This window comes from Seriola lalandi, unplaced genomic scaffold, assembly GCF_002814215.2.
Source record: "Seriola lalandi dorsalis isolate HSWRI2012SDOR001 ecotype SW California unplaced genomic scaffold, Sedor1 jcf7180002054544, whole genome shotgun sequence".
Taxonomy (NCBI): Eukaryota; Metazoa; Chordata; class Actinopteri; order Carangiformes; family Carangidae; genus Seriola; species Seriola lalandi.
In genome coordinates this window covers 963,084-987,243 of record NW_019525097.1, presented here as the reverse complement: position 1 = coordinate 987,243, position 24,160 = coordinate 963,084, and the positions used below count along the sequence as shown (strand labels likewise).

Below are 24,160 nucleotides of genomic sequence, written 5' to 3'. Positions count from 1 at the left end.
CCGAGGCCCCCGTCACAGTGGTATCCACAGACATGCCTGCTGCAGCAAGGGTTAAACGATTCTCCCAGGATGCACAGAGGATCAGCCGCGCTCAAATCATCCTCAGGAGTGAGTAGTCATTTCAACATTGTGCTTGTATCTGTTTCCTAAAGGCAAGCGTTGGTGGTACTTCCTGCTTTCTGTCTTTGATTATGACTGGACCTGGGAACACACAGGTGTCACGCAGACGCAGGTGTGTTCGGGTAAAATGTGCTGAAGCAACTGTCACTAAATGAATCAGTGATCGAAAATTAGAGACAAATTTTTGAGTCATTTATTAAACAAAAAATGCAAAAACATTCTCTGGTTCCAGCTGCTTAAACATGACGATCTGCTGCAGTATTGGATTAGTCAGGAAGTGACTAATCCAATACTTTTTTTAAAAATTATTTTATAAACAGTCTAGATTGACAGGATTAAAATTGCACAAGCCAAAATAATAAGCCAAAAAAAAATTATAATTATAAATCAAAATCTAGAGATTACAAAGTGCTTCACAAGGATAACATAAAAACAAACAAACACATGCAAACAAATGACTCGGGATAAAAAACTAACACAGGTAAGCAATGTAAAAATATGTGAAATATTAAAGAGATTAGAGGAGAATCTAAAATGAGAGACTTATTGCTTATAATTAGTTTTGTGTTACTTTTGTGCCTTTATCCGATCAGATCCACAAAGACACCGAAACTGTAAAAGTAAAAACTTAAGTCAGAGTTTCAAAATTGGCGAGAGTGGGAGGAAAAATCAGTTAAAGTGAAAATCACAGATGAATTTATTCCACCGCTGCTTTCTTCTGTAACTAATTATACAAGTGAAAAATCCTCGAGTGTGTGTCAGCGTGTGTTTAAACGTTTTAATTATTATGTCCCATACGCCTCAGACGTGTTGTAGCCGGGAGCGAGGACTATACGGAGACTTCCTGATTGGCTACAGAGCCGCTCTGTAACGTCGTTGGTTAAGCCGTGCTCTGGTTGTCATGTAGCAACAGCGCAGGAAGGCTGGAGGGAGGACCGACCAGCTGCCATGGTCTCCTGCTCTTTGAAAGAGCGGTTTCATGTTATAGGGGAGCCGCAGCACGACTGTGTTTTAGTTTTTTGTCAGCAGTGTGAACTGTGTGTGCACATGATGAGAATACAAAATGCAAAATGGGGTAAAACTAAAATGATAAACCACTAAATGGCTGACGTGGCGAAGAATGAACAAAACAGAAGCCGCCAAGGGAATCTGAAGAGTTCAAAACACATTGAGAAGCGTACATGTATAGTGATGGTGTAGCATGTCGTGGCTAAGCGCTAGCCTGGCTCCAGACCTCAGAATAGCTTCCTGTAACTTTTTGGTTTTTTAGCGTTTCAAATATGTCTGGTGTTGTGCTCGGTGACAGCTGTTCCCTGGCAGGAGAAACTACACGCAGAATGAGGACGTCATGTTCCTCTGACAAACACAGGAATGTAATGAGAGAAAAATGAATTAAGTGTATTTATTTATTTGGACTCATTAGCCGCTACCAAGGTAGGAACTACTCTTCCTGGGGTCCACTGGCCGACAGTGTTATTGTTGTTTAAACATAAACACCCTAAAAAAACAGATCTGTTAGATTAATATATTCTATTGTGACAGATAGATTGAGTGGCTCTTTTTACAGTGTAAAAATGTACTGCACTTTTTTGTTCCTTTATAGGCCGAGATACGTTTTCACCAATGAGCTGATATCGGCCTGTAAGTGATAGAAAACCTACGGAAGAACACAAGCCACTGAAAAATGTCTTAATGCTGCTGAGTTCAGGGCCAAAGACTTAAGTGGTGGCTGGATGATTATCGCTGCAGAAACATCTAACCAAACCTAAAACCTCCACAACGTTTCCAAAAGGAAGTTTACAGAACACTTGCAGTTGCAGCCAAGACCTATCATCATCTCTTGGCTGCGACAAAAAACTCAATTGTTACCACAAGTCGTTGCTGATGCGTTTCCATCCTTTATAACCCTCCACATGGGCCAACTTCTCTGACGTGTCGTAGCTTTCTCACAAATCAGTTTCCGTTCCATCTCTCGGTGGAATACACTCATTAAAACCAAATAATCATAAACACAAGTGAGCGAAGCTGAGAAATCATGTGGATCTGTAGAAGCTCATCAGCTGATCACATGCACCAGTAAAATGTTGTTGTTGTAATGTTGCATTATCAACCCGAGGCTCTTTCTCCTCTTAAATCTTTTTAAACGCTCTGCTGCCGTCTCCGACATGAGATCATTCGTCTTAGCTGGGGGTGATTTTCTCCAATACTTCCGTAATTTGAGAAAAGTGATTAACGAGCTTTTATGAGCTGCGTCATCTCATGGGCGGAGACGGATGCAAACAACCAGAGTTGTGAGTGTTAAGGCAAGAGTAGCAAGTACCGGCTCTGAGTGACGCTGAAAGTCTTTCTCAGCTCCAATATCGAGTTGCAAAGAAAACCGACATTCCTGACTGCACGTCGTGCCGCTGACCATAATTGTGTATTCGTGGGGATCACGATGATGAAAGCTCCTACAGATGAAATATAAAAATGACTGGTTTAGCTCCCATGATGAATTATAAACCAGCATCGCACTCCCCCCTGCTCTCCCGCTGAAATGATCGGCTGTTGTCTCTTGTAATTTACCGGAACCAAAATGAGCTTCCTCGCAATTTATTGAGCGTCAAGCGCCGGTTATGAATGATGTGAGACTCATTTCGCTGGAGAAGCTGATGAAGCACATTTGTGCACAGTTGCCTCCTCCTCCTCCTCCTCCTCCGCCTCCTCCTCCTCCTCTGCCGCTTGCTTCACCCCCCCCTTCATTTCCTCCTCAGTTCATCATGTTCTTTCTTTTCTCTCTTTTTCTTTGTTGTTTCTGTTTATTTTAAGTTTTCACAATGAAGATGACATCTGTCGGCAGTGATGTTCCTCTTTGTTGTCTGATTCTGTGTCTCACACACTGTGGCCACCATCCATCCATCCATCCATCCATCCATCCATCCATCCATCCATCCATCCATCCATCTATCTATCTATCCATCCATCCATCCATCCATCCATCCATCCATCCATCCATCCATCCATCCATCCATCCATCCATCCATCCATTTTTTTTTAGAAAGATGTTTATGGGTGAAGTGGAGGTAGCAGCTAAACAGGAAGATCCCGGCAACCTTTTCACTGCTTGTCAATCCCCACTCTCAGTCAGCTATGAGTATTTGTACTTTGTCTTGAGAGCAGGCCCAGCACATTCAATCTGAAATAAAATAGTGGATACTAAATTAAAGTGCCAAGTCTCAGCTTTAATTTGAGTGGGTTTACATCAATATACACACAATATACACATGCACAAAAGAGCAAATGGTTCAAAGTTGATTGAGTTTAGAGTTGGCATTTAGATCGAGGTGGAGCTGTCTGTTGATATCAGGAGTAAAGGGGAGACTGTGCAAGTGAAGCAGATAAACATCTATCAAGAGAGATATCAAAGGTTGGTTTGTCAGAAACAGAAACAGGTGCAGACAGGAAAACTAGACAATGGAAAAAGACCTGGTTGACAGGAGCAAAAGTCTGCAGTGACCGCACAGGAAGTCAGGAACGTTCTCCGGGACGGAGACTTCAGGACCTGAACCTCAAAAACAAAAAAGGCCAGACTGCAGTTCACAAAAACACACAAAACTAAACCTGTGAACTTCTGGAACAAAGTTCTAAACACAGACGAAATTTTTAAAATAATCAACCTCTATCAAAACGATGGAAAGAGGAAAGTGAGGAGAAAAAGGAAAGGAGCAGCTCATGACCCAAAGCTCACCACCTCATCTGTCAAACATTTTGCTTTTGGGCTTGTGTGGCTGCCAATGGAAAATGTTAGTCTGTGCATCCCAGGATAGCAAATATTTCCAGAAGAATTTTTTTTGGGGGGGGGAATGTGTTTAAAATGAAGAAAAAAAAGAGACGTACAACTTTTCCATTTAATGGAGGAGTGCAGCCGTCAAAATATGGACGACCAGATACAGAGTAGATACGACACCGTCAGACGGTGCGGAATGAGATTCATTTTCCGACCTTGGAAGCTACTTGAGATGAAAATAGATGGAAAAACTTTGTTATGGGTGTATTTGTGCATTAGTTATTAGTCAGGCCAGTTTTAAATTCAAAAGAGTCTCGCACTTCTAGGAATCTAGATGAGCTTCTGTGGATGTGTTCGGTTTGCTCAATGCTTTTGACCCAGTTCCTGTCCCACGTCCGTGATGGAGAAGATGTCATCTGGTGCCACTTGTTGCCGGGCAGATCTGCAACTATAATAAGTACATGTTTGCGGGTTGTGTCACTCTGACATACGATCCCTCTTGTCTGACACCGCTTTCAGGATCATCCCTGCCGTGTGTCACTCAGATATCCTGACGGGTTGGTGGGTCGGAATCAAATGTCCAACAGTCAGACGTGGAGGGGGCGGCGGCGATGGAGATGTGGCACTGGGCAAGGACGCCGGAGGTTTAGGTGTCGTTATCCCACTGCCCCCTCTAGACATCCTGACTCCCTAGAGCCCCAAAATAACCCCCCCCCCAAATAGAGGTCACAGCGAAGGAGTCGGAAATGGACACAGATGGAAACAGCTGGGTTCACACTGGACCTACAGTGAATTTAATCCCCTACAAAATACTCTGCACTGGATCCAATGCTAATTAACACATTAATTAATGTACTTTGATCAAGACAGAGGTCCTATGATAATACTAATCCTGAGTGAACCAACTTAAGTTGAGTTTCTTAATCAGGATCTTTAACAAATGCATTCAGGGTAGAAAATGAGCAGAGAGAATGTTAATCATCAATCATCAATTCATTTCCCTGGATCTTCAGAACTTAGAATAAAACATTATATACAGTATTTTCCGAAACAGCATTGAAATTCATCCATGTGCTTCAGGACTTTGGAGGTTTGCTTTCCAAGAGCAGCCGTTTTAAAAAAGAAATGATTTCCCTCTGGTTTCTTTACAAGATGAAAACCTCAGGAAGTGACTTCTTGTAAAAAAAAACAAAAAACAAAAAACTTCTGAGTTCCTTGAAACATCCGCAAAGAAAAAAGAGAGAGCGTGTCCGTGCGAGCTGCAGCATCAGCCGTCAAATGAGGTTGATGTCAAGGTTGTTTTAAAGCAATACAGTGGTGGATAAGGAGAAGGGAGGTAAGGGTGCTGACAGAGAGGACGGAGGTAGAGAAATAACAATTGATGAAGAGAGTTGGACGCCGGATGGAGATTTCAAATTAGGTTTGTGTGTGTGCCAAAGAGCCCATTTTCATTGGCCATCTAACATAATGGCTATTGATGGAGCCTCCTAATAAAGAACTCAAACCATTTCACCTTTTTTTGCTGGAAACGCCGACGTCAGCAAGAAGCAGGAAAGGGAGACAAAGCTGCTGTTGGCATCTTCCCAACTCTAACAAAAGCATTAATAATAATAATAATAATAATAATAATAATTTTCTTCATTCTGCATGAGTGCAAACTGTGAGGTTTATATTTATCAACAGTTTCTGAGGCCAAAGAAATTTCACAGTGATGTGTATTTTTGTGTGGGACCAGGTGTCGAGAGTTTTATCAGCTTAACTTTCTCCCGTCACAGTCAGTATTTAAGAGAGCTACAGAACGCTTTATTGACCTCGACTGCAGAAGGTAACAAGCCTTTATTTCTGACTTCCTGTTTGATAAGTAGAATTGGTCATATATTAGTTGGAAGCCTCATTTGCCCTTTTAAAGTTACTGCACAACACTGTTAATAAAAAAACTGATCATGTCCTGTAAACTGTTTCAAATTAAAAGCACCTCTAGTGTTGTAGTGGACAGAAACCCCTTCATTTCTTAACAAGGGCTTTTATTGTGAAACAGGAAGCCTCATAAATAACTTTCAATCCTCCTCTGAAGGGACAGTAGAAGTGGTTTTAGTCCTAGTTTAACTTTTCACTAGACTCCAGGGAAGAATTTTTAGTGTCCTGTCGTCATTTTCTTTTTGCTGCTGAGCCTCTTGGGCCGTCGCCAGTCACAAGTTGCAGCTGCAGATGCTGTCATTTTTTTTTTTTTTTTTTACCCGACAACAGATCTTGGAGGATGACATCATGAGCCACACATGTTTCTATATGTGTGTCTTTCCAAAGAAATGTGTCCACTCTGTAATCCTGCCATGTGACCTTTTTAAACCAAGTTGTCTAAATAAACTCGGACGACGTGGACGTCTGCCGTGCAGTCAGGTCGACTTTGACCGAGTGAAGACAGCTGGAATTTCCTTCCACATTTTTCCACAGGAGTCCGTCCGTGAGTGCGAAGTGTCCAGCGGGGTCGATGTTGCGATCAGGTGACTGACTCTGCCGGTCAGAGACACTCCACCTCCTCACCCTGAAAAAGCTCTGTGGCTGCTTTGTTTATATATTTAGCACCTTGTCCCGCTGCGTGATGAAAGGTCGTTGTGATGCATTTGCTGCTGTAGACCTCTGCGTTCGTCCTGTGGCTTTAACAGTGAAATCATTAAGGAGGAGGAATGCACTGAACAAATGCTCACACACACACACACACACACACACACACACACACACACACACACACACTCATAGAAACACTAATAACACGGATGAATGGCAGATTTGATGACAGGTTGTTGCTCTACTAGTAAAATGGATGGGTGAGCAGGTTAAAGACGAGGTAATGACCTTGTCCTTTATCTCTGTCCACTCATATGATTTACTCTGTCAAACACTCAATGTCTCTCGCAATCTCTATTCTCTTGTTGGTTTTTATTACTCCCCCTTTGGTTGTGTCTTCATCCACCTGTCCACAGGTCGTAAAGACAGGTGGGTGTGTAGTAGCAAGGTGTTTAAACTTAACCCGAATCAGTGTGTTTTATTAAAGAGTTATATTTCACAAATTCATCAAATGGTTCAAATGGTGCGGCGCGGTGGGGCAGTGGTTAGCTTCACAGCTAAAAAAGGTTCTGGGTTTGAAGTCTGCGTGTTCTCCTGGTGTCTGCATGGGTTCCCCTCTGGCGTCCCTTCGCTCTCGGTTCCTTCACGTCATGGATTCCACAAGCTGCTGGAAACTTTCCTTCCGCATCGTTTCAGCCGATTGGATTCGGACCTGGCGCTTTCGGTGTCACGGAGCATTATCCTGCTGGACGTGGCCATTTAGAAGATGGTGGCGATAAAGTGACGCACATGATTCGGCACAAACATTTCCCTCAGCGTCATCTTCGCGTCCATAAAAATATCTTTTCTTCCAGTTTGGATGAAACGACTCTCTTTACTATTTGATGCTTTATTCTGGGATCTGAATGAATAATTCAGGTGTAAGACATTTATGAAACGTCAAACTGTGGGAGTTCTCGCCGGTTTCTCATCCACTGTATCCGTACACACACACACACACACACACACCTACCTCACACACACGCACACACGCACGCACACACACTGGTAATGATATTGAGGGCAGCAGCGTTGTGTCCTTCTCTGTATCCAGTGTATGAATAATAGATTGGATCCAGAAAGTACAAACTGGCTGACCAGCCCATCAGGTAGCAAGTCCCACCACATCCTGTACACAGCTCTCTCTCTCTCTCTCTCTCTCTCATCTCTCTCCATCTCCCAGTATTTCCATCTCTCTCTCTCTTCCTCGTGTGTTTCGTCTGTTTGCTTTCTCTTCACTCTTCCTCTCTGTCTCACTCTCCTTCTCTTTTCTTAATCTCTTTGTCTCTCTCTCTTTCTCTCTCTCTCTCTCTCCCTCTCATGTTCATCCCTCCCTCTCGCTCTCCTCTCTCTGCCTCCCTCTCCCCTCCCTTTGTTTCCATCAATTATAATCTATTGGAGAGCCGGCACAGAGAGCAACCACGCCGGGTATTTCATCGTCATCTTTAAAGGTGTACCGACCGAATACTGAGGCATCAGATTACAGAGGATGAAGAACTGAACTGGCAACAAAGGAGATCCACTCTTCTCTTATTCAGGCTGTTTTTTTCCTGCTGGAGTTTTAATTCATCCGTCTTCTGGATAATGCAGAGCTGAGGAACAGGAAACTGAAAGAAGGAAGCTCCAGAGCCTGAGCTATGGTTTTGTATGCGACCTCCTCCCAGGATTGCTCTGGGGGAGCGGGGTTTGTGGGGGGAGCCGGCGGCGGGGTGGTGGCTACCCTGAGGCCTGGCGGCGGGTCAGACGGGGCCCGGCGCGGACTGTGGTGCTACGTCTGCTGCCAGAGGAGGCCCACACTGACGCTGCCGTCATGTAGGTACAAAGCACAGTGATGGGAACTGTGGGAAACGATCCCCCGTGGGATTTCGTGGTTGACGTCAGCTAGAAACTTTATCATCAGTTGTGGAAACGGGATTTGTATTTATTGTATTTATAGACACTCTTCTTTTTTACGACCGTGACCTCATAACTGGTTATTATTTTCTCTTTCTGCTTTTCTCTGTGAATGCCAGAGCTGCTCTCTCCTCCAGCTTTGTGTGCCTCCTGTCTCTGTCTCTTCTTCTCTCCTTTCTTTCACAGCATTGTGTCAGACAGTGTTTGGGGTCACTGGACCAGCTCAGATCTCTTAAGACTTCCATTTGACTGAACGTCTGTTTTCGAGAAGGCACCTTCACAGTCAGTGGATGGAGTTTAGGAATTTTTAAGATACTTAAAAAATTTTTTTTTTAAATTGTTCCTTGTAGTGAAATTGGTGAATAATTGGATACAGTAATAAAAGTCTTGGTCTAAAAGGAAGATGAGGCTTAAACAAACGCCCAGCGCGCTGATCTGATCCTCCTGAGCAGCTTTCGGGGCCGCGGCCCTGCAAGGCTTGTGTCTGCGTTCTGTCATTAGCACATAAGCTCTATTAGAGCAGACAGTAACACGATTACACCCACCGGCAGCGGAAGATGAAGACGAGAGACCATGTCTGCAATTACACTCACAGATATTGACTGCCTGTAGACTCGGCTTAATTCAATAGCATTTCAGTTCAGCCCGTACAAGAAGGAAACTGTGGGCACAAATTAGGGCCGGTAGGATTTTCAACTTGTAAAAATAATTCCAAAGTTTGTGTGCATGTGTAGATAAGACTTGTGTTTATGCGTTGAGAGAGAGAGAGAGAGAGAGACTGTGTGAATAAAATCTGTGAACATTTTTCATCAGTGGTGAGGTTAAACAGGGACACAGTGAGACAAGAAATAGCTTGGCCAACATCTGTGCACAGATGCAGAGCTGTAAAACTCAGCACTCAAAGTTCCCACACTGTGCGTGACGCAGAAGTGCGAATTTTGACCCTGTGTCAAACTGTCCAATCAGACGGTGGTTCTGTTGACTGAAGGTGCAGTGGATTTTAAAGGTGGATGATGGTGCAGTTTTTCATACAGTAACGTACATAAAAAGTAACACTGATCTAATATTTTTTTGATGTCTTACTTTACTTTTCATATAATTTTCTAACAAAAAAAAAACTTTATTGCTAATTTAAAAATATCATGTAAACACCTAAAAACATATTATTATACACAAACAGCTTTACAAGGCTTTTACCTGAATAATTCATGGTGTAAAATATATAAAGAAGCATGTGTCAATTTTTATTTTGCTTAAAAAATTACATTTATGATTAATTTATTATTAGCCTATCATAACCCCCCCCCCAAAGTTATACACAAGATACACAACAACTAAAAGAAACATGAACACAGAGAGAATGAACACTCAGCATTCACATGAATATAAATGCTAATGCAGGAGGAGGCTGGGGAGGTGGAGGCAGTTCATTTTGCAGTGTAGCTGTGTGTGTTAGTGTGTGTGTGTGTGTGTGTGTGTGTGTGTGTGTGTGTGTGTGTGTGAGAAACATGGGACTACACAGCAGCTTCTCTGGCTGAACTACCAACATGTGTCGAAGGCAGGACTTTTTCTTGCCTTTCGGTTCCGCGACTTTTACTTAAGGAAAGGTTGCAAATAAATCCACAGTACCTGACAAGGTACTCTGTCGGTCTAGTGGTTACTTACAGCTTTGTGCTGGAAGGTTCAGTTTCCACACCAGGTGATGTTTCCGACTATAACTGTCTTCACTCGGTCCAGCAGCAGTTACCTCTTTTAGGTTTAAAACGCAGCTCACTGTAACTTTGTATTTTAATCAGTTTGACAGGAAGTGTCTTGCAGCGCAGTATTGTGTCCATTATTTGTTTATGAAGCTAAAACACAGGGAGTTGTGTGTCAGTCCGAATGATGATGATGTCTAACAGGAGCTGTCTTGTGTGTGTCGCCCTCTACAGGCCCCACATTGCCCAGACAGGGCCCCCAAGTTCAGAATGGCCCCACACCAGAGGAGATGGACCTGCAGAGAAGGTAAGACCCACACAAACCTCATCAGTTTAGACGAAGGCTTCAACACTGTCTCTGCATTAAAATAGAAATCGTCTGTTTGTGTCCATTGTGTCTACCACCCCTGTCTCTCCCTTTAAATACATTTCTATTATTTTTCTCAGTTATTAACATGTAAGTAATTATGTTTTTCACCACCTATCAGTCAGTGTCTTACACGGACACACATGCACTAGAGCGAGTGTATGAGTCGGACAAAACCGCACACTCAGAGTTGCTTTACTTCCCCATACAAGGCCAGTCTTTTCCTCAGGTAATAATGAGGTTATGGAATAGCCAGAAAACACATCACACACTTACTCACACACAAATACTTGCACACACACACACACACACACACACACACACACACACACACACACAGCTGTGTTAATGGAGGCCAGCTGTTGGCCAAGGTTTAGAACCTTTTCAACAGAAAAGCCTGTTCAAGGATTTAAAGCTATAGTATGTAATTTTCTTTTTCCAATATTTTTGATCTATCTAAAGTTTTAGTTGAAACATCCATGGAGAGATGCCGTCCAAGGCCTGGAGCAGTACTGAGATATTGCCCTCTAGAGTTTTTGAGTGAGCCTCGCCCTGACCAATCAGAGAAGGCAGAAGTCAAGGGGGTGGGACCTAATGACTGTCAGTCAATATATGAATGCATTGCTGGTCTAGCTCTCCTCTCGCACTGAGGCTTCAAGCTAGTTTTATTGTACTGCTGTCAGACATCACATGGCTAGTGCTAGCTTGATTTCCAGAACTTGCATATTGTAGCTTTAATTAGAATGGATTGCTTACACACACACACACTCGTATATAAACATAGGAGCATGGACAGACACTAAAGTAAAGTGTGTGTAATGTTGGTACACAGTGATAGCTTTACAGCCAGACAAAGGCACGGCATGGACATTTTATATTTACTCATCCCTGATCCCGATCCATGACCACACACAGAGATGTAAGCATCTAACTTTAGTGTTGGTTACACGAGCCAAATGGTGACGACTGATTTGTTAACCGGCTCAGATGAAGGGCGGCTGCTGCACGCCACGCTATCATGTCATGAAAGGCAGCTGGAGGGATAGCTTAACATGGTAAACATACCTTTATAATCACCTACATTAGAATATTGATTATTCTAAAATACAACATGTTCATTTTGTTTGAGTTGGTCTCTCTCTGTCATATATACACAGTAGCATGCAACGACTTTCAGAGAAAGGCAAGAGAAGCCAAAGAAGCAACTACACCTACTTTATTTGGTACTGCTACCTCTTGAAGGAACTATTTATAAGTTTTGCTAATGCTACATAGCCAGCATTAGCATTGGCAGCTATTTACTTACCCGTCTTAACGAGAGCTTCAGCCATCGTTGCGTTTATGATACAAGAGGTTATAATACGTCCTTTGAGCAGCACTACTTCTTCAGGGCAGCCTGGACGCTACAGTGACTCGGTATCGGAAAGTGACGAGACGGGACAACCGGATCAGAGCTAGCTGGTTAGCATGCTAACTTCAGTAGAAGAAAAAAAGTGATAGAAATTTAAGCCAAACAACAGAGTTGTTGATACTGAACTGAACGTTTCTTCTAGTTTGATAAGTAAACAGCTATTAATTCTAACGTTGGCTATATGTAGCAATAGCAGAACTTACAAATAGCTAAATACGAACAAGGAAAACAGTCATTTTCTAATGCGCAAGTACAGATTCCATAATGTTTGCAATATCTGATCTTAGAGCAGTGGAGGCTGAGTCAAAGGCTACTTCACAAGCACATTTGTCTGTAGCTAGCTATAGCTAGTTACTCGTCAAAGATCTCAGGATTATCCACATTGCGCAAACGTCCAAAAATGTTGTGCCCCTCTCTGCTCGACAAGCTCCAGCCTTTGTCATCGGGACACGGCCACGCCAATAAAAATGACAGAAACTACAGATGCAACGGCTGCTAGTCAAGCTAGCTTCCAGAGACAAAAGCCTCCTGTGGCCACAAGAGGGCAGTAAATTACATGGTGGATGCAAACAGGCAATATCAGATCCTTTATGGGACAGAAAGCTGGTCTGAGATCAGATGTAAAGAGAGGTATCACCTCCACTCCGATGTTGTTCTAACTGATGTCTATTTTTATCTTTAACTGGTCAATCACTGCTTGCCTTGATTGTCCTGACGGCACACCACATCTCACCTCACATACGCACATACGTAGAGAAGCATTCTTCAGGTGTGAGTCAATGGTTCGTCTATTTCTGTTGGAGGTGAACTTGGGTCTGCCAGGAATTTTACAGGATGTGTAGATCTGAGAGCCTAATGGATCCGGCTGCCAGCCGTTTTCTCCCTCCCCATTTCTTTCTTCTTGAGATTTTTTGTCCTCCCTCCCTCTTTGCTTTCTCACTCTCACCCTTTTGTTTCTGTCTGGCTTCATTTGCCTCTCTTTTCCATTCTTCATCCTTTCATCCCCCTCTCGGTTGCTCCATATTTAGCAGCGGATGACAGACAGGCAGCGAGTGGATCAGTGACTGAGGTCATCTGCTGATACAGAGGCCAATATCAGCCCCGCTGGGAGAGTGAATAGAGGATGCGTAGAGCGGAGTGAGAATCGGATGAGAGGAGGGAGAGAGAGAGGAGTGTAGTGTCGAAATGAATTGGCGACACACTCTCACATCAAGCCCTCTGCTGCTTGAAAAGGAAAGCTAACATACTGAAAGCTTTTGGAACATGTTGAAGGTTTGCTGGGACATAAACACTCTCACGTTATTTTTGAGTGGCTGTTTCACATCTAATCAGTGCTCTGCTCTCATTAATCCAGTCAGATTTGTTGATTGTTGATTGAAAGCTTACAGACTGAGAAAAGCATCTGGACTCTGGATTTATTTAATCCAACCTTTAAACCATTAATTTAAATCATGGATTTTAATTTGTAACATAATTTGAAACATATAAAACTTTGTAGCTTTGGCTGACCTTTAAGTTGTTCTATTAACCAGCTGACCAAAATCAACATGTTTGTTAATTGTAGGATAAATGGCACTAGTATCCTGGTTTAGATTATTATGTTCGTCGTGTTTGCATGGAGCAAGAAAACCCTGCTAATTCACCTTCCTCTGTACATGATTTAACAGTGTCCAGGTTTTCCTCAATAGCAGTCATACTGATGTCTAATGATGGGATACACTCCTTTACATATTCATAGAAGCACTTGATCCTCTCACAACCATTCGGGGCTGGCAGTCATGATATCTGAGCTGAGAACCTCTGCTGTGTGTTCAAAGCAGCATCATTCATCCTTAAAACACTTTCTCTCTTCAGAAGTCAAGCTAGTCTGTCCTGTAGCTCAAGGCTAACTAGCTTAACTGTCATGAGGAGTGAACACCTCTGTCACTGCATGCTATTTTACTGGGGTTTCTAAGTCCAACTGACTGACTGCTTTCACCACGCTACTCCTAATAATACGGTGCTGTTGCTTTGCTTACAAGCCAGCATAAACCTAGCAAGCTAACACTAAGCATAGCAAGCTAACAATAAGCCTAGCAAATTAACAAGAAGCTTAGCAAGCTAACAATAAGCCTAGCATATTAACAAGAAGCTTAGCAAGCTAACAATAAGCCTAGCAAGCTAGCAATTAGCCTAGCAATAAGCTTAGCAAGCTAACAATAAGCCTAACAAGCTAACAATAAGCCTAGCAAATTAACAAGAAGTTTAGCAAGCTAACAATAAGACTAGCAAATTAACAAGAAGCTTAGCAAGCTAACAATAAGCCTAGCAAGCTAGCAATTAGCCTAGCAATAAGCTTAGCAAGCTAACAATAAACCTAGCAAGCTTACAATAAGCCTAGCAAGTTATAAATAAGCCTAGCAAGCTAACAATAAGCCTAGCAAATTAACAAGAAGCTTAGCAAGCTAACAGTAAGCCTAGCAAGCTAACAATAAGCGTAGCAAGCTAGCATTAAGCCTAGCAATAAGTTTAGCAAGCTAACAATAAGCCTAGCAAGTTATAAATAAGCCTAGCAAGCTAAAGGTAAACACATACTCCATCACAGCTAGTTTACTTGACAATTATATCTATCACTTCAGATAATTTCACTCTTTACTTTTGCCAGACTAACACACACACAGCTGTGAAGTCTTGAATGTGCTCAAACCACAGTTAATGACTCCAGTTAGTGCACCCTCTGTTCCCTGTTTACTGAGCCTCTGTTGTCGACGGCCCAGCCTCTTTGAGAGGGATCCACTTGTCACTGAAGAGCTGGGTTATACTGGAACAGAATTCATTTGGACGATCTGTTGTGCAACCACGTTAGGAAAGCAGAAAAATGCTTATACTGTATGTGTGTGTATAAACATATTGATTTACTGGAGAGCTGGATAGAGTTGTTGCATGCCACGGTAATCTGGTTGCTTACTTGGATTACTCAGCATATTCCGGTTTCCTAAAACCAGGATAAAGGTTTATTTAGGTTTCAGAAACAAGGATATGGTCTTCACATTCACCAACACGTCATCAAAATACTCAAAAAACATATTTGGTAAAATAAAATAAAATAACAGGCAGAATTTAATGATGCATTTCTTTATTCATTGATTCTTTCATCAATTTTTACAGTCGCAGACTTTTCTAACCCGCCTACAACTACGATTTTGGACTCCATCAATCTATCAACATGCCAGCTAATGTTTTGGATATGTCTGACTTCATTCAGTTACAATGCGGTTCATCAGGAATGTGTGTCACACTCAGCCATGTAGCCTGAAATGGAGATGGAGTAAATTACGATTCGCATTTCCTTTTCTTACTCACTGTCTAGTCTCCACCTCTTTATCCATCTACTTCCTCCTCCATCCCTTCCTCTGCGATCCCCCTTTTCATCTACACGTACTGTAGATGGATGAAGAAGAGTTAGAGCACCCCGGCCTTGCCGCTTCAAGGCTGATTGATGGAAATATCCTGTGCATGTTTGAGTGGATTCACGCATGGCTGAGGGAAAGACTGCCAATAAGCCACCTGTTCAGAAATGCTGGGTGCTACCCTCAGATTAAAAAGACATGAGCTGGAAATAATAGGCTGTGGTGTATAAATAGTCAAGCGTTGCGTGGGAGAGAGGGAGTGTGTGTCGAGAGATCGAGAGAGAGAGAGAGAGAGAGAGAGAGAGAAAATGTGTTGCATCGCTTTGAATGAAAGTGAGGATGTTAGCATTTAGCTGCTGGTATTTAGCACTCAGAGGATGAAGACACTAGCCGCTCCTGGCTTACATGAACACATGTTGACATCTGCATTTATTCTCAAATGACAGTCACAGTTGACTGACACACACACACATGCACACACAATCATCCTTGTCTCACTATAAATGTGGCACCCAGTTCCTACAAAGCTGTCAGACCCCACAACTACAGTAAAACAAGGCCATTAACACGCACGCTGTGCCATGTTAGTGGGACGCCCGACACATGGAGTGTGTGTGGGCGCGTTTGCATGTATATGTTGCACATTTGGACTCGATCCTGACCTGAGTAGGTCCATGTGGTCCATCTGGGCTTCAAGTTAATTCGGGCAACATTTCCTGGTTCTGTGAGCCAATCAGGCGGTGAGCTGCTGGGTAGTTGGCCAGCAGATTTTCACCAGACTTCAGCGTCCCTGGGGATTTAGCACAGTTGTCACTTGTGGCAAAGTGGCATCGTGACAGATAAAATCGATCCATGTCAGTGTAAGATATTGCGCTGAAAACCCGACGGATGCCTCACGACTGATGTACAACACCATTTGTGATTAAAGTGACACAAAAATGGTATCAACAAAAACAAATAGCAGCTGAAATGAGACTTTGACCAATATTCTAACCTGTTTATAGATGTATATTTAAACGGGTCTTCTGTCCACTTTATGTTGCATGCCTGTAGCATGGCTCTAGGGTTGGCATAATGTCGGTCAGTGCACCACTTTGGTCCGGACTGAACGGTATGCAGAAAAAAAAAATCATCTTGCAATTTTGGAAGATATTCAAATAGCATTTTTCCATTATTTTATTTTCACCGAATATGAATTATAGGCTGTAGCATCACAATGCTTCATTTATGTTATGTTGTGACACATTTTACATTGTGATTTCAATAATTTGTGTTTCAGACTGATGTATCTCACAAATTTTTGGGTAGATTGCCATGAAATTTGCTGCTTTTCATCCAGCAACATCCTCAGGTCAAAATATTTCACAGCTGAAACGATAAGTCGATTGGCAGGAAAATTATCAGCAACTTTTTTTGCTAATTTATTTAAATCATCAACTTCTCAGTAGTGACGTGTGTGTGTTTGCTGCTTTTCTCTTTCCTATGTCAGTGATTCTCAAACAGGGGATGAAGACCCTTCCTGTGGTTTCCAGGTTTCCAGTTCTTGAGATGCTTAATCTTTCAGGGGGTTATTTGTGAAATATTCAATATTTTTAATCCTCTTTCGGGCCCTTAAAATATATTAAAATGAATGCGTCACAATTAGACACTGCTTCATTTTAAGAGTCGGAAAGAAGTGAATATCTGTAGTGTCTCAAACAAGCAGTTTGATCCCATCAGAGCCAGCCATTTGAACGAGGACACCGTGGCATGCGCCGTGGCCGTGAGGAGATAAGTGTTAAAGCTGGTTGGAAACAGTGGGTGTATCTCTATACAAGACCCTGTGGTGGGTTGACGGTGGGAGAGGGAGGGGAGCCGCTCTCAGAGCAGCATGACATCAGCGGCTCCAGGCTGTGACTGCAGTGACACCTGTCAGACAAGACGAGCTGAGCACGATGGGTGAATTTAAAACTGATCCTGCTGCATTCTCACTTTCTGTGTAGTTTCATTTCATCGTCATCTTAGTCCCACTTTCCATTTGCCTTGAGAGTGTCTTGAGACTCTTTCCTTCCTTGTGGAGTTTTGTCATCATTTTATTTCTAACATGCCAAGTTGTGCCGCTCAGGTTCATTATGACTATTTTAGATCAAGTGATCAGCTTGATAAATCCCTCAGATTTTTCTCCACTGCAGAATATGCAGTTTTTTTAAGTCCCTTTTGCGGGAATTCAGGCCGTGCCACTGCCCACGCTCCCTTAGCAACGGTTTCCCTGGCAACTTTTGTCAAGAGGCGAGCGAGATGCCAGTTAAACGGTGCAGGAGGCTTTTCACAGCTTTCAGTCCTGTGACGTTTCGTTTCTGCAAAGCAGAAGGGGGACGTGGAGGAAAGAGGAACCTGCTTTAGTTTTTGTTGCGGAAATTCAAAATAAAAAGTCAAATCCAATAAACAGTCTTTGCTCCAAATGTCAGAGCTTTAAACACAATGCACAGCTCTCTCTGTTATATTGACAGTTTTTCTTCACATTCTGAATTTGAATGATATAGACTACAGTTGTTTATTGCACAAATTACATACTTGCAATGTCAACGCACTGTTACTTTTAATTTCATGAACTTAAAAAAATACACAGTAATTTATGGAATGTGCAAACCTGTCTACTTCTGAAACACTCCATTTACTTGTTAGGCTTCAATTGACTCGTTCCGACTTGTAACGCAGGAGAAGAATTATCATTAGTTGTTATCAGCTGATGATAAATCACAGCTTGATAAATTCTTTCACCTTTCAAAGTTTGTAGAAACATGAACAACCACGGGCTCCTCTGAGCAACTGACTGAGGATCTGAAAATGAGGCTAACTGATGCTACAAAACAGGAAAGGCTATAAAAAGATGCGTTTCCAGCTTGAAATTTCCACTGTCTTGAAATGACAGTTAAAAGGAAGTTCGAGACGAGAATCTGGAAGACCGAGAAGAGACGTCCGGATAAAACTACAGGTCTGCTGGCAGAATCAAAACCTCCGTATGACTGTCAAGGTTTAGTTGAGTGCTGAGGCACAAACGGGGTCTGCAGGAAATTCAGCAATCTCTGGGTGCAAATGTCCTGCGGCCATTCAAAAAGTGAAAATGAAAAGAAGACGGCTTCTTTCCCAGTCAACATGTCTACTGTAAAAAAATATTTTTATCATCATTATCATGTGCTGTAGGTGAGACTTTCTTGGTGCTGTATTTTTTTTTTTACAGTTGAAACAGAAACTGTGTCAGTAAGTGAAAGTGACCTCAGCAGGTCTGACCTTCCTAGCTTGCGATCCGGCTCGTGTGAGGACGGAGGTCGTCTCATTCTTTAATGAAAGTGTGTCGTACTCTTGAGGTTTTGGCGGCGGCACGGAGCTGCTCTCACTCAACAGGAATGTGCGAGCGTTACTGTCCTATGACATCAGCTGCCAAAGCTACGCTGCGCTGTTCACCCAGAGGTGTCCCTCTGATGAACGACATGCTCGCTGTCCCCTGTCTGCACGCACACACACACACACACACACACACACACACACACACTCACACACAATTTCCCCAGACAAAGACACACATCTCAAACACGCCTCTCCAAACTGGTTATTTTAAGAGTGTGTGCACATTGTTTAGGAATTTCATGAACTCCTGTTTAGGGGGAACGGTGAGTTTTATGTGTCTGTGTGTGTGTGTGTGTGTGTGTGTGTGTGTGTGTGTGTGTGTGTGTGTGTGTGTGTGTGTGTGTTTGGGTCAGGAGCTGAAACACGTTCATCAACGCCGACAGATTTAACTACAACAGAGAAACAACAGCTGAGTTTCGTCTCTCTGCTGCAGTTAGGAGATTCAGAAAGTTCATCTGATAAATCTGTTTATTGCAGATGTTACGGAGGCTGAAGGGTAACGGGTCAGGTCACGTGTCCTGTGGAAATGTCCCAGCACAGTACAGGATGGTGAACTTCAACATAGCTCAAGCAATTTCTTTAACCATGCATCTGTTTCCACTGTGGAAAAAGTTTACTATTAATGATTGAAGTAGTCATTCGTATTTACTCCGACATTCAAATTCAACCTGTTCATAATTATTATTCTTCGAAGCCACTTGAATCCTCTCTGGATCCCCCCTGTGCACCTTCAAATCCACTTAAACAGTTACTGATTCAGAGAGTGCAGATCTCAGTTGTCTCTCAAGTTGGATTTCTTAGCTGCATAAAAATGTTCTTTGGATTTGAAATCCAGTCTCACTATCTGTTGTAAATATATTTAAAGCACTTTAAACACTGCTCTATTCTCCACTGCCTCCATTCAATCTTTTAATCTGGTGCTTTTTACTTCTTATGCTTCATAAACTCAAACAATATATTATATATATTATATATATACCCAGACAGCTGAAAACCTTATTATTTAATTTGGCTTTTAATTCATTCTCTCATATTTTATTATTCTTATCATGTACTTTGTAGCACTTTGAGCTACATGTCTTGTCTGAGTGCTTTGTAAATAAATACATTTTTTTATTTTATTAATATTATTATTATTATTATTATTATTATTATTAGTATGAGCTGATGTGAGAGACCAGGTGTTTTTTGTGTGAACAGGTGGATGTGTCATTTTGTTGCCATCATTGTTTGGACACTATGGCCACATATAAGCATTCATTTTATAGTACTGCACTTTTATTTAAACGTTAAAGAACAATGAACTTGTTTTTCACCCACCCGAACTCCACCAGCTCCTGGTGCGATACCTGCGGCGTCGCTGGTAGACAGACGGAGACTGAGACCAGATGCTCCACCTCCAGCCTGCCAGCGTTTGGCTGTTGTTGTTGTTTTTTTGTTTTTTTTGGCAGTTTCTCCAGTCGAACACTGAAGAAATATGTGAACAAAACTGCTGTACCGTTTCTGATCTGCCTGATTAGACTTGATTTCACTGCCATCGCACAAATCACATGACGAGATGTATTTCATCATGAGGATGTTCTGCTGCCGTTACGGCGCTGAGGATCCCACCGGGACAGATTTGCTATCAGAGAGAATATATAACGGTAGATGAGATGAGGGAAGCCCCCGGAAAAGACTGTGAAATCCTCAGAGACGCGGCTCTGCCAAGCTTCCTTTGGCCACGAATCCAGGTTACCTCTGTGTTTCTGCAATTACATCAGTGGACCACTGAAACACCGTGGGAACTGGGGCACTTTATGTGTTTCTGTGTGTGTGTGTGTGTGTGTGTGTGTGTGTGTGAGGGTGCAGCCAGGCATGGGGGCTCTTGTGTGTTGGGTCACGATGCGGAGCGTGTAACACCTATCAGTTCGATTTCCATATAAAAAATGAACTGTAGAAATTGTAGCAAGACGAGGCATGACTAGAAATAAAGGTACTCTGATTTTTCTAAACAACATTTCATAGATAGAAATATGAAAAAGAACAAGGTCAATACCATGATTATACATTCATCTAACAACAGCTGCAAATTAAATTTTCTATTTTTCATTTTTTATGTGGAAAATCAAACTGTTTTATTTTTGGAGGAGGACGACAGACTCGCTGTAGACGGGGAGAATCTCATGCTACACTCACTCCAGTAAAGACAGGAAGTGGGACCGAGGGAGATTTGAGTTGTATCAGACATAAAGGAGGAATTTTCTGAAATCTCCTTCGTGCTTTTCTGAAAGCGTCTGAGGTTATTTGCTCAGAATAATCCTGTGGAGCAAATCGGCGGATGAGAGAGGCCTCGAGCTTTCTGCAGCCAGGTCACAGCTACGCGCCGCGGTTATAATGCAACCAAGAGATGCATTATGTAAAGTCAGTGATTATATCCTGCTCCTCCGGGGGAAGGTGTGTGAAGGGTGGGGGGGGGGATAAAATAAGGCTTTTTAAAATTCTCAATGGAGGTTACGCTGACAAGAAGTCATCGTCTTTGTTACGTCCATGTGCTCTGACCTTGATTTGTTCTTATTTAAGTATGAAAATGAAACATTTTCCACATAATCGCAGCTCATGACAGACTTATCTGGTGCTCACGCTGGGAGAAAGCATCTGTGATGTCCCAGAGGACTCTGACGGAAAGTCGCCTTGAGTTTGTTTTTTTTTTTCTGCGCGCTGCCGTCTTGACAGTTACTGAACTGGAGATAAGACTGGATGGAGTACGTCCTAGTGTACTCTTGAAAAACGATGCAAACAAATAATATGTAATGAAATGAAATTGCAGTGTTTGTCCTAGATTTAACATACAGCTGATACCAGCTAAACTAACGTCCTAGAAGCGTAATGTTTTTATAGAAAGTAGCAATGCACAGCAAACACAGTTTTCAACTTCCTTTGAGAGAATAGAAATGCATCAATTTCATACACATTGTATGGAAAAGCACATCAACAGGGGACCTTTAAACCTGCAGTGTGGAAGGATTAACTTCAGATTAATGTTGTCTATTGCTGGAGATGAATGGATTTATTTGGATGCAAACAAAACGCAATGGACGTCATTTCACTGCTGCAGACTGTGGCATGTACAGTATACTATTTAATATAGCTATAATATAATATAATGCACATAAAATACATGCATTAATGCGCGATAATATTGTATATCACAATATGGGCTGGATGTATCGCATCGTATCGAGATATTAGATTTTGGATATAATCTATTCCTAACTTTTTTAACTTAATCCAGGATTGTGTAATCATCAGTAGGTTTGCGTATATTTGTAATGTTTCTGATACCAGTGCCAATACAACGCCAATACCAATAAGATACTATTGAAAACAAGTTTTACCCTTTTTTTAATGTAGCGAAATGAAGAGGAATTTTGCCAAAATAAAACAGACTGAAAGTTAAGTTAGTTAGTTAAGTTACTATCTCATCTAACGAGACACTTTTGGTGGTTACTCAGAGAGAAATGAGGTTAAAGCCGCAGCTCTGTGAATAAGCAGCTAATCAAGATATAAAATGTGACCCAGAAAGTCTCAGTTTAAACTGAGATGAATGCTCCTCTGGTGCAGGTGAGGTCACCTGCTTCTGGTCTGGAGGAGCGTGACTGTAGTCGACGTGTGTTTGTTTGTCTGTTGAGTGATTTGGAGTAAGAGGGATACTGTTCCCACAACATACCGTGGGAACACCACCACCACCACCACCACAACATCACCGCCACTGTGTGTGTGTGTGTGTGCAGGTCCAAACATGCTTTGAGAAAAGTGTGTGTGTGCGTGTGTCAGTGGTGGAGTAAGGTTCATGTGTTGCCGTGCGTCACCAGGGAAGATGGAGGAAGAGAGGGGAGTGAGTGTTTGCATTAAGCAACAATAACGCTGATGATCGACTTTTAGCTGTGAGTCATGTTTCAGCAGAACAGGATGAGTGAGGGAAGACGAGCTGACAGCATCTGAGTTGATGTGTGTGTGTGAGTGTGTGAGTGTGTGTGTGTGTGTGAGAGAGAGAGAGAGAAAGTGTGTGTTGGCATGTAGCTGCAGTTCCCATCATCTCTCCCCTTTTGCTTTTGTAATTTATAAATGAAACGCTCGCTCATTTGTAGCCACTGAGATTTATGACCAAGTAAATCATAGATAGTGACAAGAGCAGCGAGGCTTTCCAACTCAATGAAAGATTTCCTGGGAACCGCGTGTGTGTGTGTGTGTGTGAGTGTGAACCTGACAGATTACTCCCTCCCACAACTTGTATCTGCTCTCACGTTTTTGTTGTTTTTTTTCTCTCTCTCACTTATTCCCACCTACACACACACACACACACACACACACACACACTCTCTCCTTCACACTTTGTCAGTCACTGTGACAACGACCTTTACATTTACACATCTACAATCTTCAACACCTGTCAATGTGAGTGTGGACCAGTGCACATCCTGCACACACACAGTATGCTCATGAATTCAGGTTCACTAACAATGACACACACACATCCAGCTGTGAATATGCACAGAACCATTTCTCTCAGGTTTTGAACCGGATTGCTGCGAAGACGAATGTCTCCGTCCACAGTCGTGCAGAACATCTGTCCATCTCAACTGTTTCTTAATCTGTTTTTCTCACACTGAGATTCAGGAGTTTTCCGGCACCACAACTCAAACACGTCTTTGTCAGTGTCGCCGTCTGTGCGCTCTGACACGTGGACGATCTTTATGTTGTTGCGTCGGGACCTGTTCTCCTGGTCCTCCTCCGTGTTGATAGCCTCACTCAGCCGCGCCCCTCTCTCCACTACTTTTACATTTCACACGCCGAGTTCAAGTTTTATATCCAAGCTGGAGCCGAGTTCCTTCACTTACCCTTAGGTACCAGGCGATCCGCCTCCTCACCTCCCGCCATTTCCTCCGCAGGTTTTTCTGGTTCCGACTGAGTTTTTTCAGTCAGTTTTCATGTGTTTTTGCCCTAAAGTTCACACAGTGACATTTGATTGTGCTGTTTCTGAAGTATTGAACTATCTCTGAAATGTTTGAAAACGTATTTATTCCACGAGCTCAGATCTGCCGTTCCTACTCTCTCCGCATCCGTCTCCTCGTGAGTTTCCCTTTGATGTCTATTATATAACTCTTCTGCAGTATATTGTATATTTCTTATTTAAAGAGACGCCTTTTCATTCAGTCTATTTCACTGTGTTTGAGATGAGCGGTTACAGAAATCTGTCCGTCACATTCAAACTGCTGCAGCAACAGTCCTGCATCCCCGCGGGCGTCCTCACAGGTGTAGTAAAGGGGGAAACTGGCCGCCATTCACTCCGTTATGCCGAAACCCCGTTCTCTCATGCACGCACACACTCACGGACGCATTTGCATTTCATTGCTCACATGGTTCAGTTTCTCCTGGTTCAGTCACATCACCGGCCTTTCTACCGCTGCTCTCTGCTCACACCTAGTGGCCAAAACCTGAGTCTGCAGACACAGCGCCCAATACCCCCAGGAAACTCTCCCTGAA

General features: G+C 42.6%; 1 protein-coding gene across 1 annotated transcript in view; it reads left to right on the top strand.

Moving 5' to 3' along the window:
* Positions 1 to 24,160, top strand: part of enah (ENAH actin regulator) — a 79,172-nt gene that overhangs the window by 35,865 nt on the left and 19,147 nt on the right. Inside the window, exon 4 of the mRNA XM_087176309.1 lies at positions 10,315 to 10,387. Within this exon, the coding sequence (XP_087032435.1) occupies positions 10,315 to 10,387 (73 nt within the window). The remainder of the gene's footprint in view (positions 1 to 10,314; positions 10,388 to 24,160) is intronic.